This window comes from Opisthocomus hoazin, chromosome 7 (genome assembly GCF_030867145.1).
Source record: "Opisthocomus hoazin isolate bOpiHoa1 chromosome 7, bOpiHoa1.hap1, whole genome shotgun sequence".
NCBI lineage: Eukaryota > Metazoa > Chordata > Aves > Opisthocomiformes > Opisthocomidae > Opisthocomus > Opisthocomus hoazin.
Window position 1 is genome coordinate 60,550,879 of NC_134420.1, and position 27,999 is coordinate 60,578,877.

A 27,999-nucleotide genomic window follows, 5' to 3' on the forward strand; every position below is an offset into this window, starting at 1 on the left:
CAAGTCCTGATTACATTGGGGAAGAATTTTTCAAGTTACAGCTCGCTTTTATTGGCTATGACTTGTATTTTCAGCTATTAGAAAACATCTGAACAACCTGTTTATTAGCTCCTTGTCCACCAATACGGGTGGAGTAATGGCAGCACTGGCTGCTGCTTGCTTTGTTCCATAAAAGTAACATTTCTGTGGTTGTTAATAAAAAAAAAATTATTCTCTCCAAACTAGAGATGGGACTGGATGATCCTGGGACAAAGGCACGGATCCAAACTGGATTTTTCCTTATCAGTATGGGCTCAAGCAACAATTAATCACCTTTTCTTTCAGTGGAATATACTTGCTTCGGTAAGTGAGCTTTTTCACTTCTCAGAGGAAACTAAAAAAGCGAGGTATTTTATTATGCCTTGGATCACTGATGAGAAAAGGCTCATTTGTACAATTCACTGAGCAAGTCTTTTGGTCTGTTTCTTGTTACTGACAAATTACACGGTTCTGTGTAATTTACAACACAAAGCATTCAGATGTTACGTAAAATCAATACAACGCTTTCTGAAAAGAAACATACATTTTAATGCCTTTATTATTTTGCTTGTGACCAAAAAGGGGAAAAGATCTATGTGCTGTAAAATAGACAGAACCCATTCGAGGGTGGTTACTTATTGTTCTATTGCTGTTACTGCAGGGAAAATAGTAGTAATTTTTAAAAATCATTTCTGCATGATCTGCTGTTGTGTGAGCTGGTAAGAAAATACGTTCTTTCTGTGTGTGCAACACATAAGGAATGTTTACTGTCCATATGGTCTCTTCGGGTCTCTTGCATTAGAATTTCTATGGTAGCAAGTAGTAAAGCCAAAGAAGAGAGGGAGTTACCTGACTCCTGTAAAACTGTGACATTTACATCCTGCCTGTGTATAAAACAAGCGTAAGAAGGACAGGAACAGCATTTAGCAGCTTGCCACCTGTATGGGAATCCAGGATTTTGTATGCTGCGGCTGAGCTCTGCTGATTTACACCATCTGCGGGGCTGCCCCGGTATTTTCTACAAACCTTTGCTGTGACATAAGACACAGAGCCCAGGAATGCGCACCGGAGGGTGCTGCTGAAGCAAGAGGAGGTGCTTCATCACAACAGGATTAAAGGATATGAGGGACTCGCATAGTTCCATCACCAGGAGAAATGCGGGCCTCAGTGCCACAGCGGTACATTTCATTCCACATCTAAGCCACCCCAGCATGTCTGGAGGCGGCAGGATTTCCGCTTATCGAATCCTCTGACGGTATTCTCAGTACAGCACGTGATATCGCCTGCACGGGGCTGGCTCCTCGGGTTTCTTGCATTAAACGCTTCCTTAACATCAAAATGCGTGGGTAGGCCTGTCGCAGCCGGCGCGACTCCAGCTGCTGCTCAGCACCTCCCGGTGCTCTGTGACAAATCACCTTAAATGAGAAGATGCCCCTTCGGTTTCGACTGTGGTGTAAAACTGTCCTTCTTGCATCTTTCCAAAAGCTCGAAATGTTGTTTTCTATTGTCCATGTATGATAGTAAAAGCTGTGCGAATGAGCGGTCTCCACGCCAGCAGGTCGCCTCCACACTGCCCAGCGCGGATTCTGTTCACTGGAAGGCAGGCGTTACCTTGCTCTCATCTGTGGGTTTGTGTGTACGTGCTGTGTACATGCACACACACATCTTTCTTTTGTTCTCATAATAACAATAATCTGCTCTCTGTATCTTCACCAGTAAGGAAACTAAAACACTTGGAAGACAAATGAGGAACAGAAGGGTTTCACAATCAGATGCATAAAGAGAAGCAAAGCGTAATTTCCTCTACGAAGAGTTATAGCTCTGTATTTAATTCCTGACTGTTATGTTTTTAGGGATGGTGTTCACAGTTGGCTTGGGTAGGAGCAGTACATCCTTTGGCTGTTAAAGCCTAGAGCATTAAACGCCCCGCTGTTGACCCAAATTGCACTCGAGGATGGAGTTCCAGACACTGGGTCAAATGTTGGTCATTTGATCAAATGCGATTTGATTACATTTCTAAGCAATGTGCCCACATTCTCTCTGTCTCATGAATGCTAACAAATTCTAACATATGCAGCAAGCGTGAAAAAATCTGGATGTTGCACATTCAAGGAGCTCAGCTTGAGAGATATAAAACTGTCTTTTTGAGCTGCAGAGTAGCTAAAATATCAGTTGCTTTAATTGTCTTAAGGATTTCAGGTTTGGTACCCCAAACCAGTTCACGTTTTAGAAATATGGGCTTTTTATGCCTGAATGTTCGGTTGTGTGCAAGCAAATACTGCTGGCTTCTTCAGTTTCATCCATCAGTACAAATGCTGATTTTGAGAATTAATTGAAGTCAACTGGTAAAACTCCTCTGGACTTCAGTGGGAATAGGACAAATCCGATATCTTAATCAAAAAATACCCCCAAACAAACCAAAAAACATGTTTTCAATAACCTATACAGCACAAACTATTCAATTGACTGATTCAGGTCTTTAAGCACGAAGACAAGTGTTCAAATTATCCAAATTAAAAATCAGCCATTTTAATACAAAACCTCCTGAGTGGCTAGTTCTCAGACTACCACATGATCATGGTGAATACTGCTGAAATCAAACCCTATCCCCGCTCTATAATTGCTCCACAGATCTGTGTTTTAGCCCTCAGGTAGCGACAAGGGCAACTTCAAATTTAGCATTTCAGGTCAAGGGCAGCAGCTCACCTCCCGAGCTTAGTCTCCAGCAGTGGCTCGGCAGAGAACTCATACAGAATGAAAAACAGTGATTAAAAATATCAACAGACTATACCCTGAAGATTGCCACGGGGTGAGGGAGCATGGACTGTCCTCATTTTACAAATGGAAGAATCCAGGCAGAAAGATGGGGACTGGGGAATCATCACACAGCAAGTCTCCAGGCAGGGCTGGGAAGCAAAGCTGGAGCTTTGTGCTCCTATCCACCACAACATAGATCCCTCAAACACAGCCCATGAGCTCCTACCTGTGGCCTGGGAAGCCTCAAAATACAGCTCACGACAAGGCGTAAAATAAAGCATCCTCGACGGAACTAGCTCGTTATTGAGGCCGAGGCAGCTACGGTCTCTGTTTCAGTTGTGCCTTGCCTGTTAATTGCTGCTGTGCAGTCCCCAGGCTGAGGGGCAACCAAAAATTTCCCTGCCTGAATGAACAAAACGCCGGGCGTCCTGGCGTGGGGACGTATCGTAAATGCACACAGAGGGCTTCCCAAAGGTATTCTATGCCGCTTCGCAGTCATCAAATCTGCAGCTCTTGCTCTACAACTCGCTGCTAAATATGCACAGCATTTAATTTTCCTTTCGTTTCTGAAATATTGCATGGACGCCACACTAATCGGCAGTAGCAAATCAAGAGGCTATAAGATAAATCTCATTATCACAGAGTATGTTTGGTTACTGTGATCTGTTCTTTGTATGTGAAGTATTGCTGCAACGTTAATGAACAGTGGTTAAAACCCCTCACAAATGCTGAGACAACAGCCAGTGTTCACCACAGGAATAATGCACTATCAGGGATGAAGAGGAAGATGCATTTACATTGGTTGCTTTTACAGGAATATAGGACTGCGTAACTGCACACTTGTTTTTTGCATGGCAAGCAAAGTTTTCAGGGGCAGCGGCTAGATCATGTGCTTTCCAAGGCGCTTACCACGGTCGACCATGAAAAAGTGGTTTTAAATGACCAAAAACAAAAGGGTAGAGAATTCTCAAGTGAGATGATCAGGTATTCTGGCTGCCTGCACATATGCAAAGTTTCTCGTGACCTTAGCGGCAGTTACATAAGCATATGGAGAGAAAAACAAACTCGCATTAAATGCTGTAACACATATGGTCTCCTGAGAGGATGTTCCAAGCCGTGTAGTGACTTTACAGTCCATCTGCACCGTACAGCAGTTCTTTGGTCTCAAGGCAGGAGTCAAAAATAGTGTATCAGCATGAACTCTGCGTTCTTTGTCTTTTCTGGGCAGTCTGCATGCTAATATTGAAATACGTAACAGACTGGCTAGCTGCGTTTAACAGCAAAAACCCATCATGTACGTGGGACTTGATCTTCCTAGCTGATAGCATCACAGGTGATACATGATATGCTAAATAAACAGCATTTGGAGTAAGTATTTTCAAGGCGTATGCCAAGAAGAACTTTGAAGTTAGGCAAGTATCATCAGCGACTTTATTTCGTTTGGGCAGGGAGGACGCGGGCAGCGCGGACGGAGCCCCAGCCTGAAGCGGAGGAGCATCTTCGTAAAGGCGAACACATCGCCTGCACTACCTCGGGCCGCACGGTGGGAGAACACCGCCAGCCCCCTCCTCTCCAGCCTCAGAGCTGGACCTAACCAGGGTCCCACCCTAGGCTGGGGTTGCGAAGGATGCCCGAGGGCGCAGCAGCACCAGCTGCACTGAGCTGAGTGTTCTTGCTTCCCACCAGCTGCACAAACTCGAGGCTGCTGTTCTCTGTCTGTGTTGGTCATACAGGAGGCTCATCCAGAGCCGAGCCCCGCGGTCCCAGCCGGCCCGAGGAGCTGGTTCCCAGTACGCCATGCCCTAGCGTCCAACGCCCCGGTGCGAGCGCGCAGCCGAGCACCTGCGCGGCTGCGGTCCGGCCGCGATCGCCCCGAAAACGCCTCTCGACGGCCGGCCCCGCAACGCGAGCGCGCCGGGAGCGGCCCCGCGGCCCCGGGAAGGCGGCGGGGAAGCGGCCGCTCTCCGCGCCCCTCCTGCGGCGGGGGAGCGGGGCGGCGGGGCCGGCCGAGCCTCCACTCCGCGCCCGGCCCGGGGAGCAGCGGGCGGCCATGCGGGCGGGGCGCGGGGCGCGGGCGGCGCTGGCGCTGCTGATGGCGGCGGCGCTGGCGCCGGGGCCGGCGCGGCCGCACCCGCAGTGCCTGGATTTCAAGCCGCCGTTCCGGCCCCCGCGGGGCCTCGCCTTCTGCCGCCGCTACGCCGACTTCGGCTGCTGCGACCCGCGGCGGGACCGCGCCCTGCTCCAGCGCTTCTACCGCCTCAGCGCGCGCCTCGACGGGCCCAGCTACGCCGCCTGCGCCGGGCACCTGCAGGACCTGCTCTGCCAGGTGAGGCGGCCCGGCCCGGCGCCGCGCTCCGGGGGCTGCGGCCGCGCCGGGGCGGGGGGGTTCGCAGGCCCTGCCCGGGGCTCCGGCCCGGGTGTGGGTGCTGCAGCGCGGGCCGGGGAGCGCTGGGGGGGGGGGGGGGGCGCGCGTAGGTCCGGGCTAGGGGCTGTGGAGTCTCCTTCTCTGGAGATATTCAAGACCTGCCTGGACGCGGTCCTGCGCAGGCTGCTGTAGGTGACCCTGCTTCGGCTGGGGGTTGGACCAGATGACCCACAGAGGTCCCTTCCAGCCCCCGCCATCCTGTGATCCTGTGAGCTGGCAGCGGTGCCCGAGCCGTGACATGGGCACATCGGCCGAGGAGCAACCGCGTGCACCCGTGCGGGGCTGCACCGGCGCGGGCACGGGGGCGTCGGGCAGCCCGGGGGTGTGCGAGCCGCGGGTCAGTGCCCAGCCCGAGCGGGGGGACGTGGACCCCCACACCGGCGCACTGACCTCGGCGTTAACGCCCGGGCCCCGCGTATGGGCGCGTCAGGCGATAGTGCAGCAGCCTGGACACGTGCTCCTGGGCACTGTCAGCAGCGACCGACCATCGTTAGGGTTCCCAGTGGGCTCCTCCACCTTTGGCAGGTGTCTGGAGGAGGAATGGGGATGTTGTTCTGCTTTGACTGCTGAGCAGCAGTGCTCCGGGGTGGGTGTGTGGGCGGTGGCAGTTCGCAGGCTCCCCTCACCCTGCCAGGGTTCGATCCTTGGACCTGGTGAAGACACCCAGGAGGGGACCAACCTGCACAGAACTTGCTGCTAGTTACACCCAACTCACAGGACTGGGTGGGTTTTTGTACCGGGTTGCAGCATCCTGAGATGCTTTTAGCATGTGCCAGGTGCTCACAGTCCTGACGACGGGTGCAGAGTGATGCCTGAGGATGTGGCCTAGAAACCTCCACGGTGACCGCCCCGCACAGGGGAAGTTTCCTCTCAGTGTTCGTGTTCGGTGGCCAGATACGGTGACGGGATGGTCATGGTGTGCGCGGAGCAAAGCGTCTGATCCTGTCGTCAGCCGTGGCCTCGTGTGTTTGAAAATGCCCCTGAGACAGAGCCGTGTCACCTCTGTGCTGTGAAAGTGTAAATCTTAAATTAATTCAGACAGCGGAGTCTCGTCTGCTCGTCTGCTCGGAAGGGATCAAAGTGGCTTTTCAGAAATCCTGCTCTTAGCATTTTGCAGGGTACCTCTTGTTTTCCTGAAGGCGTGAGGAGAGACAGTCCTTTTCCATGACAGCTTCTAGAGATTTGACTTTTATTTCCTCTCACATTTTACTGGAAGCAAAACCCCTTTGAATATATTCCTGGGGCAAGCGATGTCCACAAGTCCATTTGCAGACAGGAGACCAGCTAGCAGTGCCTGCTAAGCGCTCCTTCTGCCTCTGGAAGCCCGAAGCAAGTCTCCCGTGTAGATCAGAAACCCGACCGTTGAAAATTTGTTCGGAAGCAGTGAAACATTTCAGTGTGGGAAAAATGATTCAGTGAAATGTTCTGATGAGCTCAGTGCATCACCAGCCCAGACGTGGCTACAAACCACCACCTCTGGCTGCGCAAGCACGACATGGAAGTGGCAAACGCTCCAGAACACTCCGCTTCCGTTCATTCATTGTATGTACAATCTGTATCCTAGACGTGAACTTAAAAGTGGGTTTCTGTGACTTACTCAGCACACTTCTGTCTCATTCTGCTCACAATTCACGATTTCTCTCAAATGTGATCAAATTATTTTGACAAGTGTCTCGGCTTGTGCTTCTGGTGAGGATTCCTACCCTCTCTTAAATTGTGATTTGCTACGTGGTGCTGTTTCTGTTCCTTGTGGAAGAGCAGAAACATCCTTCCCTCAGCGCTGCCCATGGTCCACCAGCCTCAAAACAGGGATCCCCCCCACCCAGAAGCAGGCTGAGAGGATGCCTTTGGCCGTGGGGGAGAGTGGGGCTGTGGTGGGACATCGCCCTCCCTGCCCCACGCCCTCGACACCCCGGAGTAGTTTGATGGGGGGCAGCAGGTCTCAGGGGACAGGTGTGGGGGTGGATGGTTGTGTGGTGGGCTGCAGGACTCCAAACTGCGGGAGAGCAGATGCCTCCTTCTGCGTCTCGGGGAACAGCTTGCTTGAAGGCTGGAGTTTCCAGATGGAGGTGGACGGGGAAGGTCAGGGATTACATGAAAGTTAGCCGCTTTCCTGAGGAGTCCCGTTGCTTCCTGCGGGCTGGTGGCAGCTGTAAATAAGCCATTGTTTGATGTGGGTGTTCGTCCAGATTCGGACTGTTGCAATTCCTCAGATGAATATCTGCCTCTGAATTCCTGGAACAGATAGGGTGAATTTGGCTAACTTGTCCTAATGTTACTTGTTTTATTTTCTGATGAGTTATTTTCGTGGTGCGAGCTTGTTCCAGCCCTACTGAAGTTACTGATCATCTGCCCATTAGTCTCCTTGGCCTTTGGAGCACATCATAGTTTAAAAGGAATTAACAGACCGTGTCATCTGGAAGTGAGACTTGAGATCTATTAGTGATACTGGGCTGTAACCAAGTGTAGAGTTTCTTGGTGGTTTGTGTTAGTGAATCTGTCAAGATGATGTGAAGGGTGACGGACCACAACGATTGATTCAGAAGTGGGGAAATTCAGGATCAGGCATCAGGCCTGATCTCCTCCTCTTGTGGAATAAATGTTGAAAAATACTCCGTGTGTCTGGAAAATACCCTGGACACGTGCTTGGGTACTGTCTAGCTAGTGATAGATCTCTATACATCACCGCCAGCGTACTGCCACTGTAAACAGCCGTATGCCACCAGGAACGTGGTGAAGAGTGAAGTCATCCACAGCTGGGCTGGGGTGAACAGCTGGAGCAGCAAAGGGACAGGGAAACCATAGCTGTGTGCTGTTTTTAATCCCGATGCCAAAGCCAGGGCGTTGCTGTAGAATAACTAAGATCGCTGCTTGTGTTGAAAGAGGCTTTCAGAGAACCAGGTGCACCCCGGTACTCGAGCTGTGGCCTCCTCTCACTGAACGTGAAAGCTCCAGGGGCACCAATAGGCTGAGCTCCCGTCCAGCCCTGCCTTCACGCTGCCTTTCTGACTCGTTTAATTTTGTTGTCTAAGGCCAAATTTTCAGCCATAACCACTGCATTGGCAACTACTGTGGCTCTTACTGTCCCTGGCACACCTCACGTAACCGAGCCGAGTGCCGTTATCCAATCTGCCCGTCTAATTTCAGTGTTTTGTGTCACACGCAATCTCCTTTTCACCACATTAATTGCTGCTCATTTGAAGGCGTAATAACCTTCATTTTGCAATGAATGGCTTGACATTCCAGGAGGAAAGCTTATTGTACACTAATGATCTGTTATATGGCCTCTCAGTTTATTATGGTACGTAACGGAAAATAAAATAAAAATTAAGTATTGTGTGTACTTATCAGCTAATTTAAGTACTTCAGTATCTCTGATGTTATGTATTTTCAGCTATTGAATAGTGCTGTAATCTGCATGGAGAAATAGCTCCCTATAGATTTAGAAACAGCTCCCTATTTTTTTTTTTTTTTTAATTAAGCTGGTTTTGCTTGGAAGAAATGCCATCTAGGAATTAAAAAATGCAGAATTTATTCAAGAAGGATAGTTTGTCTTCCTACCCTTCTTGCCTCAGTTATTTATCTGCCCTGTGAAAATAATTGAGCCTCCACCGAGTCATGTTACATTATTTGGAGAGCACTTTTGAAATGCATGTCGGGAAGATGCACTACAACTGGAAAATAGCGTGTGCTTATTACAAGGAAAAGCCCTTGCAAAGCAGAACCGAGTCACTTTGGTCAGTTTATAATTTACAGACACTTTTACTGGATTGCAGTGGCTTTTTACATAAAGAAAACGTGCCTGTAGGGGTTCCTGTGGAGAACACAATGAACTGTGTGAACTTAATTCAGTCCTTAGGTAGATTTCCAAGGCTGCAACCTTCCATAAACGAGGATTGAGCTGCGGCCGCTGCCAGTGGTCCTTGCCTGGATTATGGCCATTTGATGCTCACTGTCTGAAAGCCTGCAGCCTCAGTATCCCCCGCAGATCTTGGTGACCCATGTCATGATCATGAGATTCATTTCACCCCTTCAGGTATATAACCTGTCTGTAGGCACAGATCCACCAGCAAAGGCTGCTGGACCCGACCACGGATGGTGGATGCAGTGATAGCATCCCAGGGCTGGGTGCACTGCGTGGTATGAAGGGTGGGTCTGCTTCTCCTCTCCTCCTGCACTTTCTCATCCTGCTCCTTCCCACCTGTAGATTGTGTCTGTGTTTGAAGTACGTGCCTGGATTATCAGATGAGGTGTGGAAGTCGCAGGCTTTCGCCCCACCAACCTTTTGCTTTCCCTCCTCAGCCTGGAGATGTAGGACCTGAATCTTCTCAGCTAACTCCTTGGTTTTGCTGCTGTGCTGTGATGAATCTGCTCATTATTTCATAGATAGAGTCAGAGCATCCGAGACAGAAAAGTCTCTTTTTCCCTGGTACAGTCTACTAGGGTGATGTAGCAAGATATGTGTCAGTGCTGGTTTTCTTGAGTTAGTACTTCGTCTGGGATAGATGAGTAATAGCATGAGGGAGCCAGCTTTCACCAGGCATATGGAAGATCATTCCTGTGAATGGTGAGATAAACCCCCTTTCTAAGACCTTTTCCTCTGTTACTATAACTTCAGAGTAAAGCACAACATATGTTGTAATTGAGGTGAAATTTCTCCAATAAGTATTGCTGCTCAGCTGTTTCAGATATGGTCCAAGAAATGGCTTGAGACTTTTTCTCTCTCCCTCTAGGAGTGCTCTCCATATGCAGCTCACTTGTACGACGCTGAGGATCCCTCCACCCCCGTCCGGACGATACCAGGGCTTTGCCAAGACTACTGCCTGCAAGTGTGGCGAGAATGCCGCTCCATTTTTCGATATCTCTCTGCAGACCAAGAGTTAATTGCACTGGAGAACAACATGGCGAAATTCTGCCGCTACCTGTCCTTGGAGGACACAGACTACTGTTTTCCACACCTGCTGGCTAACCAAAACCTTAACCAAAACCTGGGGCTAGTGACTGCCGATGCAGAGGGCTGTCTCCAGCTCTGCCTCATGGAGGTGGCCAACGGGCTGCGCAATCCCGTAGCGATGGTGCACGCCAACGATGGCACCCACAGGTTCTTCATTGCGGAGCAGGTTGGCCTGGTGTGGACCTACCTCCCCGATCGATCCAGGCTTGAAAAGCCATTTCTGAACATCAGCGAAGCTGTACTTACCTCACCTTGGGAAGGAGACGAGAGAGGTTTTCTAGGTATTGTCTTCCATCCTAAATTCAAATTTAATGGTAAAGTGTATGTCTACTATTCAGTTGAAGTTCGTTATGAAGAGAGAATCCGAATCAGTGAGTTCAGAATTTCTCCTGCTGACATGAATGCTTTGGACCATGGTTCTGAAAGGTATTGTACACACGTTTCTCTGGCAAATGTTTTTAAGATCTCAGAGGGCAGCTTGTGCATTTTTAAATGCTCTATGAATGACACTTACTTAGCTTAATATTGTTCTTGCATTCCAGTGGGGTAGCTAGTTAGTCCATGTCTATGTCTGGCTTACTGAGACCGAGAAAATGCCTGTCCTCTGTGGATGACCTGTGAGTCCTCAGGGATAAAACATTTACATTTCTTAGTTCTGGTATGTCAGAAGATTTAACTGAACATTGATTAAACATTATTTACAGTTAGTATTTTGGTGTCTGGTTTTTGGTTGGGTATTTTTTGGCATAGTAATTACTACCCTTTAAAATAGACTTCTGCAGAGCATGACTGAAATTCATTCCAAAGCCAAAGGTTTCCAAAATCAGTATAAACACAGTGATACCAGACCAAAGATGGATCTTGCCCCAGATTTCTTTATCTGAATGACAGCTCAACTCTGTGATACTACAGAATTAATGACAAATTAAATAAAGTGCAAGCCACTATGCTATTACTGAGTGCATTTTGATTGGAGATTTTGTTTGTTTGAGTCTGGTCCTGCAGCTGATCCACATTAATATGCCCAGATAACGAGAGGTTTGTTTGTGGAGTCAGTCTATAGATTTATAACCTGTTGCAGAACAACGTAATAGGACCACTGCTTTAGTAGACCCTTGAATATTAATGTTAAGATTTTTGCTTTGTTACCTGGGTTATATTGGGGGCTTTCCCTTTATCAGCAGCAGATGATTCTAGCTCAGAAATGCACATAGCCTGATGATAGAAAGGGGATGCTGGTTCATAAAGCGAGGACAGCAGTTCAGTGTGAGCAGCACGCAGATGGCAGGTAAAGGGAATTTAAACGCGGTCCTCAGGGAAGCAAGTCGGGAGCTTAAACCCGCCAATGTCAGGGCCCGTGAGCTGTCCTGTTTAGAAATCCTCAGGCTCTACGTTTGCAACGTTTTGTGTGCTGATGCAGCTGATGGTTAGTACGGCGAAAGCTTCTGAAAACAAATTTGCGGTCCTGCTGTGCTTGTGTAGGCACGGCTCCCGCTGATTCACCCCGAGATGCTGCCCGGGAGGGAGCGCAGGCCGACGTGTGGTGCGCGTTGCCTCGGCAGGAAGACGGGCATCTGTCTGCCTGCGGGTTTTCGCTCCGTGTCTTGTGTTTCCTTCCATCTTCTTTGGGAGGTTGAGGAGGATTCACCTGTGTGTCCGCACCGGATCCTGCTGCTGGCTGGAGTCTGGGCGCTCGTGCCCAGTTACCTTATCTCAGAGGGGGTGCCATTTAGCAGCAAGTGACAAGATAATTACATAGTTGGGTTCCTTCCCACAGTTTACAATCCCATCGTGAACCACCAGTAATTTCAGAAGAGAAAAAAATATGCTAAAAATGAGGTGGTATAAGTGATTACTGTCAGGATTTGCAGCTATTAAAAGGCACTGTCAGTGTGAAATCTGGACTTTTTTAGAAGCTGGAGTAAAATAAACTTCAGTTATTGTACCTGGGAATCTCCACTGCATGTATTTGTGGCTTTACCTTTCTATAAAGTTATACTTTTATATGTTTCACCCTTTTCTTACTACGAAAGGGATGCCAGATGCATAAAATAAATAGATAAAACTAAGAGAGAGTTAGGTTTTCAAATTAGGGTAAAGGTTGTTGGTACGATTTAGAATAACCTTTGTCAAAATGTTAGTTTGTTGGTGGGGCTACTTTTAACCACTCTTTAAGCTCATAAAGTCCTGTGTATGTAATTAGCATTTAAGGGTTCTTCTGTCTTTGAGAATTTAACTATTGCTTAACGTTTGAAAAGTTTTGTTTGCCTTGAAAGCACCCATCAGGATTATGCCAAACGCTGTACAGATGCACAGATGGACTGGAGTCTTTTCTCTTGCCATTTGCAAGCAGATTTAAGCTGAGATGCCTTTTCTTAAAAAAAAACAAAAAAAAGTTTAACAAGGAGGAAGGAAGAATCAGAGGAAAAGTATAATTAATTAAAACTATGTTCTGTCATGTGATTTCCCAGATTTTGCTAATTTGGTGTTTCTGTAATCTGGAAAATATGTTGGAATTACCTAAGGTTGGAAAATCAGTTATGCCCAAGCAAAACTGAGTAACGTGGATGTGGATGAATTTGCATCAACACTGATCTGTAGCCATTTCCATGTGTCAAGGGCAACACCGGCGTGACGTTGCTCTGCCCTTTGCTTTGGGCTCGTGCAGCAGGTAATGTCTCCTCCCCGGTTTTGCTTAGGATAATCCTGGAAGTAGAAGAACCCGCTTCCAACCATAACGGAGGAGAGCTGCTCTTTGGAGACGATGGGTATCTCTATATATTTACTGGAGATGGAGGCATGGCTGGGGATCCTTTTGGGACCTTTGGAAACGCCCAGAACAAGTGAGAGCCCCTAAAACCTTGTGTGCACCGCGTGTCCCTCCTGTTGCCCTTGGGTTGAGAAGAGAAATGGGGGGAGGTGAATCAGAGGGAATTTTCTGTCCTCAGGTTCACTTTTTTCCGAACGCTGGCACTGACACTGACACACGTGGGCATACAGACCTCCTGTGTAACTGCGGTTTCCTGAGGGGAGGTTACCGAGGTGTGTCTTTTGTCCCTGTGGGCAGCGATAGTTTGCTGGGCTTTCCAGCTGTCTGCTCGGAGCCCAGTTTTCTACAAGCAGAGGGGGAATCAGCGGTGTGGGAAGAGTGGACCCATCTGTATGGCAGCTCCAAGCCACCGGCGTGCGTCCATGGGGCAGTGGGTCGTGGAAACAAGTGAAGGCTGTTGGGTGGCCTGGGACAAATCAAATGTGCTTGAAATAGTTGGTTTTTTCAGAGATACTGAAGGCTTTGTCTTTTCCAAACCAGAAAGAAAGAAACCCAAGACTTTAAAAGAAAAACATCTCTGATGTTTAACCGAGGTCTAGTTTTATTTCTTTATTTTTTTTTGTTTCCTTTCTTCTCCAAATACAGATCAACCCTGCTGGGCAAAGTGCTGCGGATCGATGTGAACAACAACGACCGCGGGCCTCTGTACCGAATCCCTCCCGACAACCCATTTGTCAACGACCCTAAGGCTCGCCCTGAAATCTATGCGTACGGAGTGAGAAACATGTGGCGCTGCTCTTTCGATAGGGGCGAGCCTCAAACCAAGGAAGGGAAAGGGCGGCTCTTCTGCGGAGACGTGGGGCAAAATAAATATGAAGAAATCGATATCGTTGAGAAAGGGAAAAATTATGGCTGGAGGGCAAGGGAAGGATTCAGCTGCTACGATAAAAAACTTTGCGCCAATTCTTCGATGGGTAAATAGATGTTCTCTCTACATTACCTAAGTCTCATGCCATGCAGTCTTCTGTGCCGTCATTTTTAATTCCTGCCTTCAAAGCCTGGCTGCTTGGTGGAAAGCACACATGTCCGAGATGCAAATTTAAGCGGTCTCAGTCTAGAAGGGAGCTGACTTGGGGATAAATATTGAAAGTCCAAATGTTACCGGTTTTGAGTTAGGAGGAAAACGAAATGTGCTAGCTGTGTTTTTCTAGGTGATCTGTATTGTTAGTCAAATTGCCCAGTGATTCTGTGGTTTGGGGGGACAATTTCATCTTTTCTGCATAAAATAAGCTTTCCTGCAGAAGCGAGAGAAGTTTGGAGCAATTTTATTTTTCTCCATAAATCACAAGCAGTGTCCTTACTTTAAAAAAAGGAAGAAACATATTGCGTAAGCTGGCTGACCAGTATGGAGACTGCCTGCTTTACAAGTAATGGAACGTACTGTGTGGTTTTGTTTCTTTTAGCTATGCCAAAAAGGAAAACCTTAATTTTTTTTTTTTTTTTTTTTTTTTTTTGTTAACTTTTCAAACCTGGATTCTGGGTATTTGCTGTCTGGCTAAATTCCAGTGCATGTGTGAAGTCAGAGTGTGTTGTGTTGCAGGGTCTGATGCGGACCACGTCTTGTGCTGGAGCATCTCCCCAGAGACCCAGGGGGGCAGGGGGCTGGCACTGATTTCCACTAGCTGAGATTCTGATTTTTCTTCTCTTCTATATGCTATGTGTTGTTGTTTAACGTTCTTGCTTTTATTAACTTAGCTACAAGTACAGTGGTAGTGATTAAGTGCTTTTTATAAAAATTTTGAGAGCAGGGAGCAGTTTTTTTGCATTCCCTTTGCTGAAGCAGTTGTCAGAGAGCTCGTTTAGTACTTTCCTGTGTGACAGTGCCTGAGTGAGCATTCATAGCAAACACTTTACTGAGGTCTCCAGGGATTTGGAACAATTTCTGATGCCTTTAGAGACCCTTTTGTTAGAACAGTGAAATGTCACAACCCCTTTAAAATGAGAAGTGCAGCTGAAGTGTGGAGAGCACCTGCTTTAGATGCCCTTGGTGCAAGTTCCTTGCTGGCGGAGCTGCTGGCTTTGTGATTTGAGACATCTCGTACATGGGCAGGGAGAAAGACTGTGAGGTAGAGGAGGGGTGGGTACCATGAAGAGATACCTGTAACTCAAGAGTTTTGAAAGAAAGGAGAGGAAGCATCCAGTGGAGACCTTCAAAATAAGGGTATTTACCTCCATTTTCTTCTGTCTTGTGTTTTAACTTGCATTTTACAATGGATGTGCCAGAACTGCATCTTGCCTGTGCCATACAATAAATATTTGATGGGCCTTTCAGGTTAAGCTCCCCTGTCTCAGAGAAACAGAAGCTATTCGCGCTGACATCCGACATATCTTTTCATCAGTGCCTGCAGTCTGGAGTTACCCATCTCTTTTTTCTCTTTCACCGCTGAAACAAAGCTGCATTGAGCAAACACCTCCTGCACGGGTGCAGTGACGCTAAGAGTAACCTGAAAATTCATAGCAAAACCAGCCAGGCTGCGTAGCGATGGGCCAGAAGCAGCATGAACAGAGCTGGGTTGTAGCGAGAGAAGGGCTCGGGAGAACGGTGAGGTGTCTGGGTGACAGAGAGCAGGGATTCAGCTTATGCTGCAAGGGAAACAGCGACCAGCCTCCCTGAGCTAGCTGGTCCTTAGTCAGCACAGCCAGCTAGACCGGGCTATCAAATGTGGGGCTGAAAAGGTGAAAACCGAACTAAAAATGACTCCGTTGGCAGTTCATGTAATTAGAAGGTGCTCAAGTGAACCTGATTGTATCGTACTGGTCTCAGAACTGTCTAGATAAACAGCTCTTCTGCGTCGTGTGTAAAACAAAGCGAGTGACAGATCTCTCCTCCTCTACAGACGATGTGCTTCCAATTTACGCGTATCCACACCAAATGGGGAAATCCGTCACGGGAGGCTATGTCTATCGGGGTTGTGAGTCCCCAAACTTGAATGGCCTGTACATATTTGGTGATTTTATGAGTGGGTAAGTAATACTTCAGATACTCACTAAGCTGTGCCCCCAGCCAAGGCCCTCCAGCAGTACTGCGCCTGCCTGTGAGTGCTCGTGCAGTCCAGCCGCTGAGGACAGGCTGCTGCTTGCTGGTTGCAAGCACCGGGCAGAGCCCGACTGCTCATTGCAGAGGGCTCTCGTGGCGTGTTTTAGATAACCTTTATTCCATGGTGCTGTGCAGGAGGGTGATCTTTGCATTCCAGCAGCCATCGATATTGCTGATTCACATCGTGCCAATACAAATAAAGGGGCAATGACATGATGTTTGTTTAAAGTCCTGGAAGTGGTGTAAAAAAGCATTTGAATGCATCCTAAAAAACCCCTCTGATGCAACATTTCCAGACACCGAAGATATTAAAAGAAAAAACAAAGTTATCTGGCAGTCAGTTGCTGCAAACCTGTGATGAGGCAGCCTGAGACTGCTTTGTTTTGCCCCCACCTCCTCTGCCTTTGCTGTGTCTGCATCTCCCAGCCCTCTGGCACGCAGTCCCGCAGCACCTGCCCTGGCAGAGGCAACGGCCGGCCGCCTTTGGAGATCCCGGGCTCAGGAGAGAGCCCGCAGACCTGCAGTGAAGCCAAGCGCTCTGCGTCGCTGTCAGGGTCCCCCCTAGACAGGCTGACATCCCCTAAGCCCTCCAGTATAACTTTTTGTGTGCTTGTGTTGCCCTTGAAAGACAAGGTGTTGCAGGAGTGTATGATAGATATGTTTTAATATTAACAGTCTTTCATTTCTCGGAGGAGCTACAGTTCCTGTAGTAGCTAATGCGGGTAGGAAGCATTAAACATCCTTTCAGGTGTCTTGATTAATGTTCATAAATCGACTCCTGGGTTGCTTGGTGTGAGTGTGCTTTTGCCTTGCAGACGCCTGATGTCTCTGAAGGAGGATCGTGCTACCGGAGAGTGGCAGTACAGTGAAATCTGCATGGGGACGGGACAAACATGCATGTTCCCTGGGCTTATCAATAACTATTATCAATACATCATCTCCTTTGCTGAAGATGAAGCAGGTAATTTTTTAACTTTATACCACACTGAATGGCATGTTTGTCGTTTCTCTTCAGAATAAAACAGCCGAGAATGGGTCAGAGAGGGCTCCTGGGAGGCAGAGCACGAGTCTGTCGGTCTTTAAAATACCAGTGGGAGAGACCCCCAGCAACTCCCGAATATCAAACCAGAGTTACAGTCCTAACTCTGGGGCCAGTGTGCCACGCAGTGACCGCGGGGGGAATTGGAGAGGCAGTTCCCTGCAGGGCTGAGCCTGGGTGTGCTGGGCGTGCTGCTGCCCGCACACCGACCCTCCGGAGGGATGGGGAACAGCCGTGGGGGGCAAATGCAATAAAGCACAGCTTAGAAAAGAAACCTCATTCTTCACGGTGCTGTGCCACGGGGAACGCAGGCCCTTAGAGGCTGAGAAGCTGATACCCAAGTGAGAGCGAGTCTATGCTCTTGGCTAGTCGAGAAGGCTGTTGACATTATTAATGGATACAGGAAAGGAGAGGTAATGAACAGGAATTTTGAACCTGCTCTCCCTGGCCTGGAATACTTGTACCTCTCGAGGTGAAGCAGAATGAAAGCTCTGCGTTATATCTCAAGTGAGGCATCAGCAAGAGGCTGCTGAATTCTGTGTTTTATTAGTGCCAGCTGGGATTTTGCCTCACATAAGACTGAAGGATGCAGTCTCAGGGGAGCTTTGCATAGCTGTATTTTTAAGACTGGAGACATTTTGCTTTCTAGGAGACAGCTGCTGCGATTTGAGAAGGAGAAAATAAAGAGTCCTGGGGAGAAAGCTGGTGGTTGCTCCCTTTGTTCATAAAAGGGTATAGTTAATTGCCCAACCCCGCAGCGGGGCAGGCAGAGCCTGCAGCTCCTGGCTGGGGACGGGGAGAGGATGACCCACGCAGTGTTTAGCCCTGTTGCTAAGAGCCTTGTGCGTGACTCGGCAGTGCAGGAGTTTGTGTTCTGCTCCGTTGCAGGGAGTCCTGGCTGGTGGTCACAAGCACCTGCTTCCAGAATGCCCCAGTTTTTAAACTTCTGTTTCTCCTGCAGGTTATGCCAGGTATGGATGTGGCACAAATGCAACAGGTGTTGTGTATCCTATAAATGCAAATTTTGTCATGTAAATACAAATCATCCAGATTAAGTATTAGCTCAAAAGTTTGACTTTGGAATTTTATCCTTTTGGAGTTAAAATCCATTTTTTTTAATGGTTAATGTTCATGGAAGATAGAGCTCTTTTGCAGCACTATGGTGAGAAGGATAGCTTACCCTAAAATCAGAAAAAATTAGTTTAGATCTACTTTATGGCAAGGCAGAGGGCTGCCAAGTGCAGTAGCAAGCGGTTGGCTGAAGCCCTTGTTCATGCGCCTGGGGAGCGGCGTCTCCCTCGTCCTGTGCCCCTGGGCAGAGTCTGTGTAAAGCGGGGTGAAACGCTGTCGCCCTTCTTCTGCCCTCTGCTTTCCACCCCTACTTTGCCTACGTGTAATAGTGCTGGGTCAAATTTGGGCTGGAGGCTATCCTCGGAGGTGGTTATTTGCCTTGCGGTTGCTGTATTACAATGGAAAGACATCTGTTAAGAAGTTTAGTGAGTTGTCTTCATCTGCAGTGAACAGTCTTCTCTTGCACCTTTTTGGTGTACTGGGAGTCTGGTTTTTTACAAGTTTATCACACACTTTGTTTTAACAAGCTTTTCTTCATGGAAGCATTTGTTTTTTGGGGTTGTTGCTCTGATGAATGTTAATCCAGCTGGTGCAGTGGATGTGTTTATGTGGTGAGGACACCTACATTTTTCAGTTATTGCACAGCCATTGCAAAGCCAGCAGCCCCGTCCCCTGGCAGCTGAACATGTCGGGGACACCCCAGGCACTGTGCGATGTCTGTGGGGTGCCGTGTGATGCAGCCTGTGTGCGTCATGGCCTGAGCATCCACATTTCTGCCTGATAATTGCTGGGGAAGAGCTTTGGGATGGGAAGCACACATCACTGCCCTGCAGGATGCAGTGCCAGGCGCTTCCCGTCCCTGTTTGGATCAAGGCTGCCTCTGGCCTGTGGTTAATGGAGCCCAGCAGAAAAAGGAAGAAACCAGTCAAGGTGACCAGGCGTGGCTGGTTTCTGCCCTGGAGCATCTGGAGGAGCTTGGCCAGGGCAGAACAGGAGAGCGGGGAGGAGGAGGGGAGGCTCAGCAGCCAGCGGAGCTGCCACTGACTGCCCACATCTTCCTTTGCTCGCTCTGACCCCTCTGCCCCTTCCCCTCTTGCCGTTGGGGAGCCCACAGGATGCCCCAAGATATCTGCCTTACTTACTAGAAAGGTCTCAGTTTCCTCTTTTTCCTCCTTTTTTTTTTCTTTTTTTTTTTTTGAAATATTGCAAATTTATTTTTTCATCCAGATCAGCTCTCTGATCCTTTCATTGCACTGCTCAACCACATGAGCTGGCAAAAGAGAAAGGAGTGTGCTGGAGGGACTGCTTATGCCAGCTTCCCCTGCACAACAGAAAGAGAGGGATGGAAATGCACTTAAGAGAAAAAACGTCAAATAAAGGATAATGGACATTGTTTGGCTGAAGATCAAGCCCTGCCCATGTGATCTGACAGAGTTGTGATGAACCTAAATGCCTTTCTCATGAGATGATACATCTCAGTTTGTGAGTGCACTACAGAAAGCAAAAGCAAATTCTTGTTCTTCTGTAATTCACCGCAAAGCAGTTCTTCATCTGAAAGACCAGAAGATAGCATGAACAGTCTCAATTTCCTTTTATTTGTTTCCAACAAAGGGAATTCAGGGTTTGAGTAGTTTACATTGGTGAAGTTAAAGGACACCTATCAGACTGAGATGACAGCTAAAGTCTGGGCAACTGAACCTGCAGTGGAAATTTGTCCAAATAATATTTCATAACAATATGTAAAAGCTCCCGCTCACTAAGTATTTTATGCCACTGGACTGCAGATGAATGCTCATTACAAACCCAAATACAAACCTGCCTTCTGTCCTCTAGCAGCCAGATCTCCATGTTGGTCCCAGGTTTCCTGATGCTTCCTGACCTGTGATGCAGAGTTGATGCCTTTGTACTGTACAGGACAGAAGCGGGATGGAGAGTTTTCATGGCTGTGTTTGTTTTTTTTCCCAGGGGAACTTTACTTCATGTCTACCGGCATACCAAGTGCCACGGCTCCCCATGGAGTGGTATACAAAGTGGTGGACACCTCTAGGTATGAGATGTTCTTGTTGCAAAGCCAAAGTGTGGTGCAGTGTGTCGAGCTGTGGATGTGATAAATGACGCTGACTGACTAACTGGCTCTTCTCCCGTGCTGGGCCCTTCTGTGGAGCTTGGTCAGGGAACGGCTGAAGCAACCTGTGGTGGGTCTGCTCTGCTCCCGCAGTCGTCAGAGTCTGCACTGCCTGGTGACCACCAACTGGTTTGTTATGGGATCTGTTGGAGTTGTGTGGCTTAGAAGATCTGTTCCTGCACGTTTGAGTATTTTATGGGTGGCTTGTCTTTCTCAGGCAAAGTTTCTGTAGATTCCTGCCCAGAAGGAGGCAGTTTTTCCCGAGGTGCTTATTCTCAGATCTTCTCCATCCCTTGTAGCTGGCTGCATCTGCCGCACCCAAGCAGCTGCAGCCGAAGCTGGGGACTGGAACATCTCCCCTACGAGGAGAAGTTGAGGGAACTGGGCTTGTTCAGCCTGAAGAAGAGAAGGCTGCGAGGGGACCTTATAAATGCTTACAAATATCTGAAGGGTGGGTGTCAGGAGGATGGGGCCAAGCTCTTTTCAGTGGTGCCCAGTGACAGGACAAGGGGCAATGGGCACAAACTGAAGCACAGGAACTTCTGTCTGAACATGAGGAAGAACTTCTTCCCTCTGAGGGTGATGGAGCACTGGAACAGGCTGCCCAGGGAGGTTGTGGAGTCTCCTTGTCTGGAGATATTCAAGACCTGGCTGGAAAAGGTCCTGTGCAGCCTGCTGTAGGTGACCCTGCTTCGGCAGGAGGGTTGGACTAGATGACCCACAGAGGTCCCTTCCAACCCCTACTATTCTGTGATTCTGTGATTCTATGATTCTGTGATTCTGAAGCTGACCCAGCGTGACCCGCAGTGCTTTCTCAGGCAAAGCAGAAATGAACGTCAAAAAGTACATTTTTTTTGGTGTTTTAAAGAGGAGAATGGCTTGGACAAGGAAATAGGACCATTTTTACACCTTCTGGATCCCATGTGCATGTATCTGAGACTGGGCAAGGCAGGGAACAGCCATGTTTTATGGGAAGACTTATAGCTGTTTTTTCTATCTTCCTGTTTTTTAAGCATTACTGTTATTGGCTACACACCAAACTACTTTCAGCCAGGCATGTAGGCTAAGACTTTTGTAGCTTTTATTTTTTTAAACGGATTGTATTTACAGCTTTAGCTATCTGAGCATTTTGAACCAAGCCACTCTTCTGTTTTCTGTTGGAACCAGACTCCAAAGTTAAACAGCCCCCAGAGCTGCCGCTGTTTTCCTCCGACTCTCCTCTGTCAGGAGCATTTTCCATTATCTAACACAGTGGACGAGTTCCTGTAAGCTGTGTGTGAAGAGGCTGGTATTATGCAACCTTTTTCAAAAATAAGGAAAGCAGAAGTCAAAAGAAAGTCATAAGTTTAAGTATAAAAAGAAGTTTCTTTAGTGTGTCAGGTACAGCAATATGACAAAGAAAGAACTCATAGGAAAATTCATAAATATAGGGAAACGTCCCTGTGGCAGTAGTTGAGAGGAGAGCTCTTTGCCTTCCACAGAAATGCAAATGCAAACAGTCATAATTACAAAGGAGTTATACCCTCCAAATGCAAACATCATGCATTTTTGAACCAGTTTGGAAACCTCTGAAGAATGCTGCAGATTAACAAGGCAGCCAGCATAGGAAAAAGTGATGATGAACGGAGTGTAACTTCTCTGAAGCGAGGTATACCTCTATGGCAAACAAGTCTGTGTCAGAATAATGCATCATACTAAGAGGAAGCCTCTGTAGGAGACCCTTAGAGCCCTTGTTTGAAACTAATGCATTTTTGGTACTACTTTTGTAGTAGTTAGTCTTTTGTTTGGGCTTTATCTACGAATAATAGTGTGTTGTTTTGCTTCTCTGAAGACAGGCTGAAAACTTGCGTACACAAGACCTTTATGTCAGATATTCAACATATACTGTCTAGCTTTGTGATTTTTATCTTCAAATTGATTAATCTCTTTCTGTCATGCTTGAACCTGCCAATGTTTTATTTCCTTAATGGATTCAGCAATGGCAAGTGAAAACACAGGCAGCGGACTCCACTGCCTTGTGAATATTTGGACTTTGATCAACAGAGATATGTGATTGTTTAATTATGTTTTTCACTGTAAGAGGTCACTTGGATCATTTGAACAGACATTTGTTTTTTTTCCAATGAGCATTACATTCGCTGAAGAACAATGGCAAGCAAAGGCTGACGATGCCAGGGGAAAGGAATTAATTGTTCGCCGTATGTGTTCCTTTTTTCCACAGGAGAGCGCCACCAGGAAAATGCCGAGTTGAGCCGTCACCAGTGAAAGTAAAAAGCAAGCTCATCCAGTTTGTGCCAAAGGAGAGTAAGTGTCACCCTTGGTGTTCATTACTGGTGCATGTTAGCTGGCAGTGAACACAAACTCCAGGCTCGCCCTATCTGTGTGTGTGTGTGGAGACCACCCAGAACTTCACTCCTCAGGGTATCCTCAAAATTAGTTCTTACCAGCCATTTTGGGTCTGCAGGGTTGGTTCGAACAGGGCATGATGTATTTCCCCTCTCCTGGCCATGTTAAATCTTCTCGGTAAGTTTTCACTTTTCCATGCTACTTTGTATCCATTTCATTACCACCAACCTGGTTTCCCTGTAACTGTTTCTGTACTGAGATCCTGTGCTGGATAGTGCTTTCAGTCATAAGTGATTTTTTTCAGGGCCTTCAGGTAGTGAGGAGCACTTCAGGAGCTGAAGGATGTGATGGCTAAAGGGTTGGGAAATAGCTCCTTGAGCAAGACGAGGACTTTTTGGTTGTTAGTTGTAAGAGAGAATATGGGATGAGAAAAGGCTCCCGAAAGAATCAGTGTGATCAGCCATTCAGGTCAACCTTTGGCTGATCCAAACCCTCCAGGGCTTTTTGATTGCTTCATACCGAACAAAGTATTGTACAGCTAAAGCTGGAGTAGTCAACACTGTAGCTGAATCTGCAGCAAGCCAAGTACTATTTATGTTAAGCGCAAAATCCTAAATACACTGTCAGGATCTCAAAACTAGATTAGGCAGCACCACCTTTCTTTCCCCCTGTGCATTTTGCTTACACATGTAAGTACCTAGGCAGTACTCCAACAACTTTGTGATGAAGTTAGTGTTACTGTAGGAACTCTGATGTCAGAATACTCTAATTTTTAATTACATTAATCATGTTACACTGCATTTGAGTCATTGACAGTTCCTACAGCCTTCACTTCAGAGAGGAATGAGGGCACTCAGCACCTTTCGAGAGTGAGTCTTCAAGGTGGAACAAGATCTAAGGCTAGTTATTAACTGTTGACATGCCTGAGCACTCAGCACACCTTCAGAAACGCTCTCCTTTGCAAGCTGTGCACGCACTTTCCAAATATTCATAACTAGGTTCATGTTCAGCCAGCTTTGTCTCTTTCTCCTTATGCATTATTCTCTAAGCAAGTCCAAAGTTCAGGTTTTTAAACTACAGCTCTAACTAAATCTTTTGGGTTTGTTTACAAGGTAGTTTTCATCATAAAATAAAACTTAGAAACAATGGGAGAGATTCTGCTAAGTGCCTCAAGAGCTGAATTCACGTGCAGGTGAAAAGCAAGCATGAAGATTTTGATTCAGAAGCGTGCAAACAAGACTTGCAGCTGTAAATATTTTGCTGTTTTGGTTAGTGTTTGGTGTGAATGTAACAGAATTGCCAAGGCTTGCGGCTTGCGTTAGCTGGATGACTGCATTTGTTGGAAGTGTATTTAATAAATAGCTTGATGAAGAGTAATATATAATAGCAACTTGATTCAGCGAGGTGAAAAGCACTCCCGGGTGACCATTAGCTTTCACGCAGTCCTACGTATCATTATATGCGTTGCAGGATCCTTAAGTGCTTTGCCAGATCAGGCTCCAGCAGCAGAGGTGTGCACAAGTAAGGCTTTCACATTTGTTTCTTGCCTTCAGAACCTCAGCTTCCAAAGAAGGGAAATATTTTTATGCTACAAATACAATTCCTCTCCAAAGCGCGTTATTTGGAAAAACTGCAGCGCTGCTAGGGTTTGTCTTTGGGGACAGCAGATATTAAGCTACTGTCATATTTTTCCTTGTCTCTGTACTACAAAGCAAATGATGAATGAAAATGGATAAATCTAGGATATAATTCAGAAAGTCGTGATGTCTTTTCAAGTGCATGTGAGGCCATCCCAGCTCAGTAGATTGTTATTCTGAGTAGTTCTGAATTGTTTCCTTCTGACAAGCTAGAACTCATTTTTAAGCTAAAAATAGAGCATGTGTGAATAAGCAAGTCCAGTAATGCCTGGAAACTGTGACAGCAAAGAATTTTCAGCTCTTCAGAGTTCAAGACTTTTATTTTTTTTCATAAGGAAGAAAAAACCCAACCCCAAATCCTGTTTTATGTGTTGTCCTGGCAACTCCGTTCCTTTTGCACATTCCAGTTGCCAGAGAGAATTGATTTTGAACGTTCCTGATTTCAGCTCCTCTGAATAAAGCATCTGGCCCAGTGGGGAGGCCAGCACTCTCGGTGTGGTAACGATCCAATCATTAGTAATGAAGAGAAGAGCAGAAATGGTGCCTGTCTTTACAATGCGTTCAGCAGGGGAGAAGGGTAGGGTGGGCAGCTCCTCTCCTGACCGTGAATCCCCAGCGCCCACCCTTCAGTGGCCAGGCTGAGGTTTTGCCAGGAAACTGCTCGGAGTTTCCTTCTTAGGAGCGACTTGTTGGCATTACGCCCTGCAGTCCTCTCTGCTAACTAAAAGCAGCCGACATCTTTGGCCGAGGAAACATTGGCTCACTGGGAGGGTTGTTGCTTCTCGAGCAGAGCGAGTAAGCTAATGCCAAGAAATGAGTTAGAGAAGTCCAAAATCAGCGCTGCTTTCATGTAGTGTCTTGAAGCAATGTCCGTAGCGTGACAGACTCATGGTTTCCTGGGTTTTTCCCCCAACAGAGCTTATCATGAAAACACCAACGCCGCGCCCCCGGCTGAAGACCACGACCGAGGCCCCACGGGGAGTAGGGCCAGACCCCAAAACCCCCCGCACGCCGTCTGTGGACTGGGTGGGCCAAGCCCCGCCGGCGGCAGGGAACGGGAGCCGGACGCCGAGCAGCAGGGCCCCCAGGCCCAGGAAGGGGGGCGAGAGGCGGGGGCAGCGCAGGAAGAAGAAGCCCCCCGTCACGGCCCTGCCGCTGCGGAACGGCGCCGTGCGGCTGAGGGAGCAGCAGGGCCGCGGCCGGAGCCGGGGCCGCGTGGAGGTTTACATCGACGGCGAGTGGGGCACGGTGTGCGACGACGGCTGGGGCTCGCCCGCCGCCGCCGTGGTGTGCCGCCAGCTGGGCTTCCCCCACGCGGTGCGGGCCAGCAAGAAGGCGGAATTTGGGGAAGGGACCTCCCTCCGCATTCTCCTGGACGACGTCCAGTGCTTCGGGGAGGAGAAGACACTGCTGGAATGCGCCCACGCCGAGGTCGGCACGCACAACTGCTCCCACGAGGAGGACGCCGGCGTGGTGTGCAGCCAGGAGGAGGTGGCGGACTGGTGACAGAGGAGCTGGGGAAGGCAGCTGAGGGTCTCGGAGCACGTCCCTTTCTTGCCCGACCCTCTAAACCGGGGTCAGTATTGACGAGGGTGGGCTCTGCCTTGAGGATGCTGCATCTGTTCGAAGGGGTCTTGCTGTTTTCTTCGTGTTCGTCCCCATCCATATGCACTGGAGGGGACGAAAAACTAAAATGAAGCAGTGACTTGACTATGTCGTGGGCAGGGACTGCATTTGTATGTTGGGTTTTTTTTTATAAGAAGACAACCTCAAACATCAGCCATTATAGATTAGAAAAAAGATGCATCCTGTTGCCCTTTCACCTTTCAAAATACAATATTGCGCAGCTGTGCTTCACAATGTTTGCCAAAAAAGAAATTCCCAAATGACCATGTTTCGCTCTTATGGCAGTGTTTGCGTTGTTTGGCTTGCTTTGCCACCTGCAGCTCTGAGGGGTGGTTTCTAAGTAAGTACAAATCTGTGCCTTTCTTTGCAGAATACAAAAGTAGATTTTTTATTTAACTTTCCACGCATCAGTTTAAAGGAAAATGATTCTTCTGTAATGCTTTTTATTGGTATAAGCCTGTTGGTTAACAAAGATAACTGTGTCTAAGCAAAATCAGATATATTAGAAAAAGTTATAGCATACTGCCTGGAAAAGATTTCTGCAGTTTACACTAGCCTAAGTGAAAAGAAAATCTGGCTTTTTTCATACAAACAGGATTGTTATCCACTTTAACCCTGAAGATACTTTGTACGTGTTTCTCCACTTTCCCCAACGTTGTGAAGCCACATGTTTTTGCATTCAGCTTTCAGAGGTGTGAGTGACTAGACAAGAGTTATTATTATTGGGGTAATAATCCTGTAATATTTACCCCTTTTTAAAGGACATTAAAAAAATCACAAAACTCATTTTGTCTGAAATGTGTTTTTCACCTGAATGGTGATTGGAGACACATGTTCTCCTCTTGTGGTCTCTGCATTTAACAGCATTTTGCCTGGTTATTTTTTTTCCCGACATAATCAGGATGGCTTTAGTCTTGTTGCTTATGCAAGAACATGAGGAAGACAAGATGAAACAAATGTAAAATGACTAGTGCATCCAGAAAAGCTCACAAACAAAACCTTCTATCTAAAGCTCTTACTGTGGATATTTATTTTAATTCCCCAATTTCAAGTTGACAGTGTCCTCTTAAGCCTAAAACGTTGATGTACCTGGTAAGTGAATTTGTTCTAAATTTTAGATATTAAAGAACACCGTCACTATGCAAAAACAGACGATCAGAAGAATAGCACTGTCTTCCTACTTCTTGTGAAGTATAAAGGGGAGAACAGACGTATAAAGTACCTTTTGCAAAATACTCCTCTCGTTTCACTGGAAAACCCAGACATGCCATCAGGCACCGGACTGTTGTTAGGCTTTTCCCATTGCAGTGAAGGTGCAAGTGCATTTGTTTAAAGTGCAGAAATTCACTTCAGGCACAAGAGAGTCCTTTGTAAATTCTTCTGTTAAATGAGTTGGCACCTTGCGAGCTGATGGGACTCGAGAAACGGGAAAGTGGAGATAAAATCTTTCATCTTCCAAATTCCCCTTCCGCTTCTTTTGGCTCCTTAGCCAAATTTCAGCTAGCTCTGATGTGAGATTTTAAGAAGAATCTTGGTCATGGCTATGCTTAAAAACTTCTGGGCAGAGAAAAGACGTGCGCAAATGGAGATGACTCGAGGATGTCTGCCATTAGACAGGAATTTCACCATCATTTTCCAGGTGCTTAAGTATTCTTTTTCTGATTTAACTATTAATTACCCTGTGCTTGCTTTAGCCAATTTGAGCCTCCTGAGCATAAGCAGAGGGCACCTACACCTTGCATATTGCTGGTGGTGTCTGCCACCACCCCAGCTGGCAGTCCCGCAGTGGCAGGTGACGTCTGGTGACAGCTAACAGCCGATGGAAACCGGCCCACGAGGAGCAGCCGTCGGTACCCGCGAGCTGTGCCGTGGCTCGGCTGACGGCAGACACAGCCCTGCGTCCCCGGCGCTTGCTGCCGGCGTTACCCGGGTGCCACCACCTTCATAGGGGAAGTATTTGTTGGCAGGGGAAGAGACAAGCCTTGAAATTAAGGGTTTTTTTCCCCCTGTTATCCTTTCTCCCAGGCTACACTGAGTGGGAAAAGCATTCAGGTAGGTGCATGCCAGCTTAGTATGCGTGGATGTGCGTGCATGTCTGAGCCTGCCAGCTTAGTACGCTGTTATGATGCTGGGT

The 27,999-nt window shown here is 47.6% G+C and overlaps 1 protein-coding gene across 1 annotated transcript; it reads left to right on the forward strand.

Annotated features, from left to right (window-relative positions):
- Positions 1-4,825: 4,825 nt before the first annotated feature.
- HHIPL1 (HHIP like 1) lies at positions 4,826-27,999 on the forward strand. The gene is made up of 9 exons (XM_075426869.1): positions 4,826-5,101; positions 9,934-10,580; positions 12,854-12,997; positions 13,570-13,898; positions 15,822-15,948; positions 16,837-16,982; positions 20,097-20,178; positions 22,478-22,560; positions 25,156-27,999. Exons 1-9 carry the CDS (start codon positions 4,826-4,828, stop codon positions 25,743-25,745), a joined length of 2,424 nt encoding a protein of 807 aa, XP_075282984.1. The 3' UTR covers positions 25,746-27,999.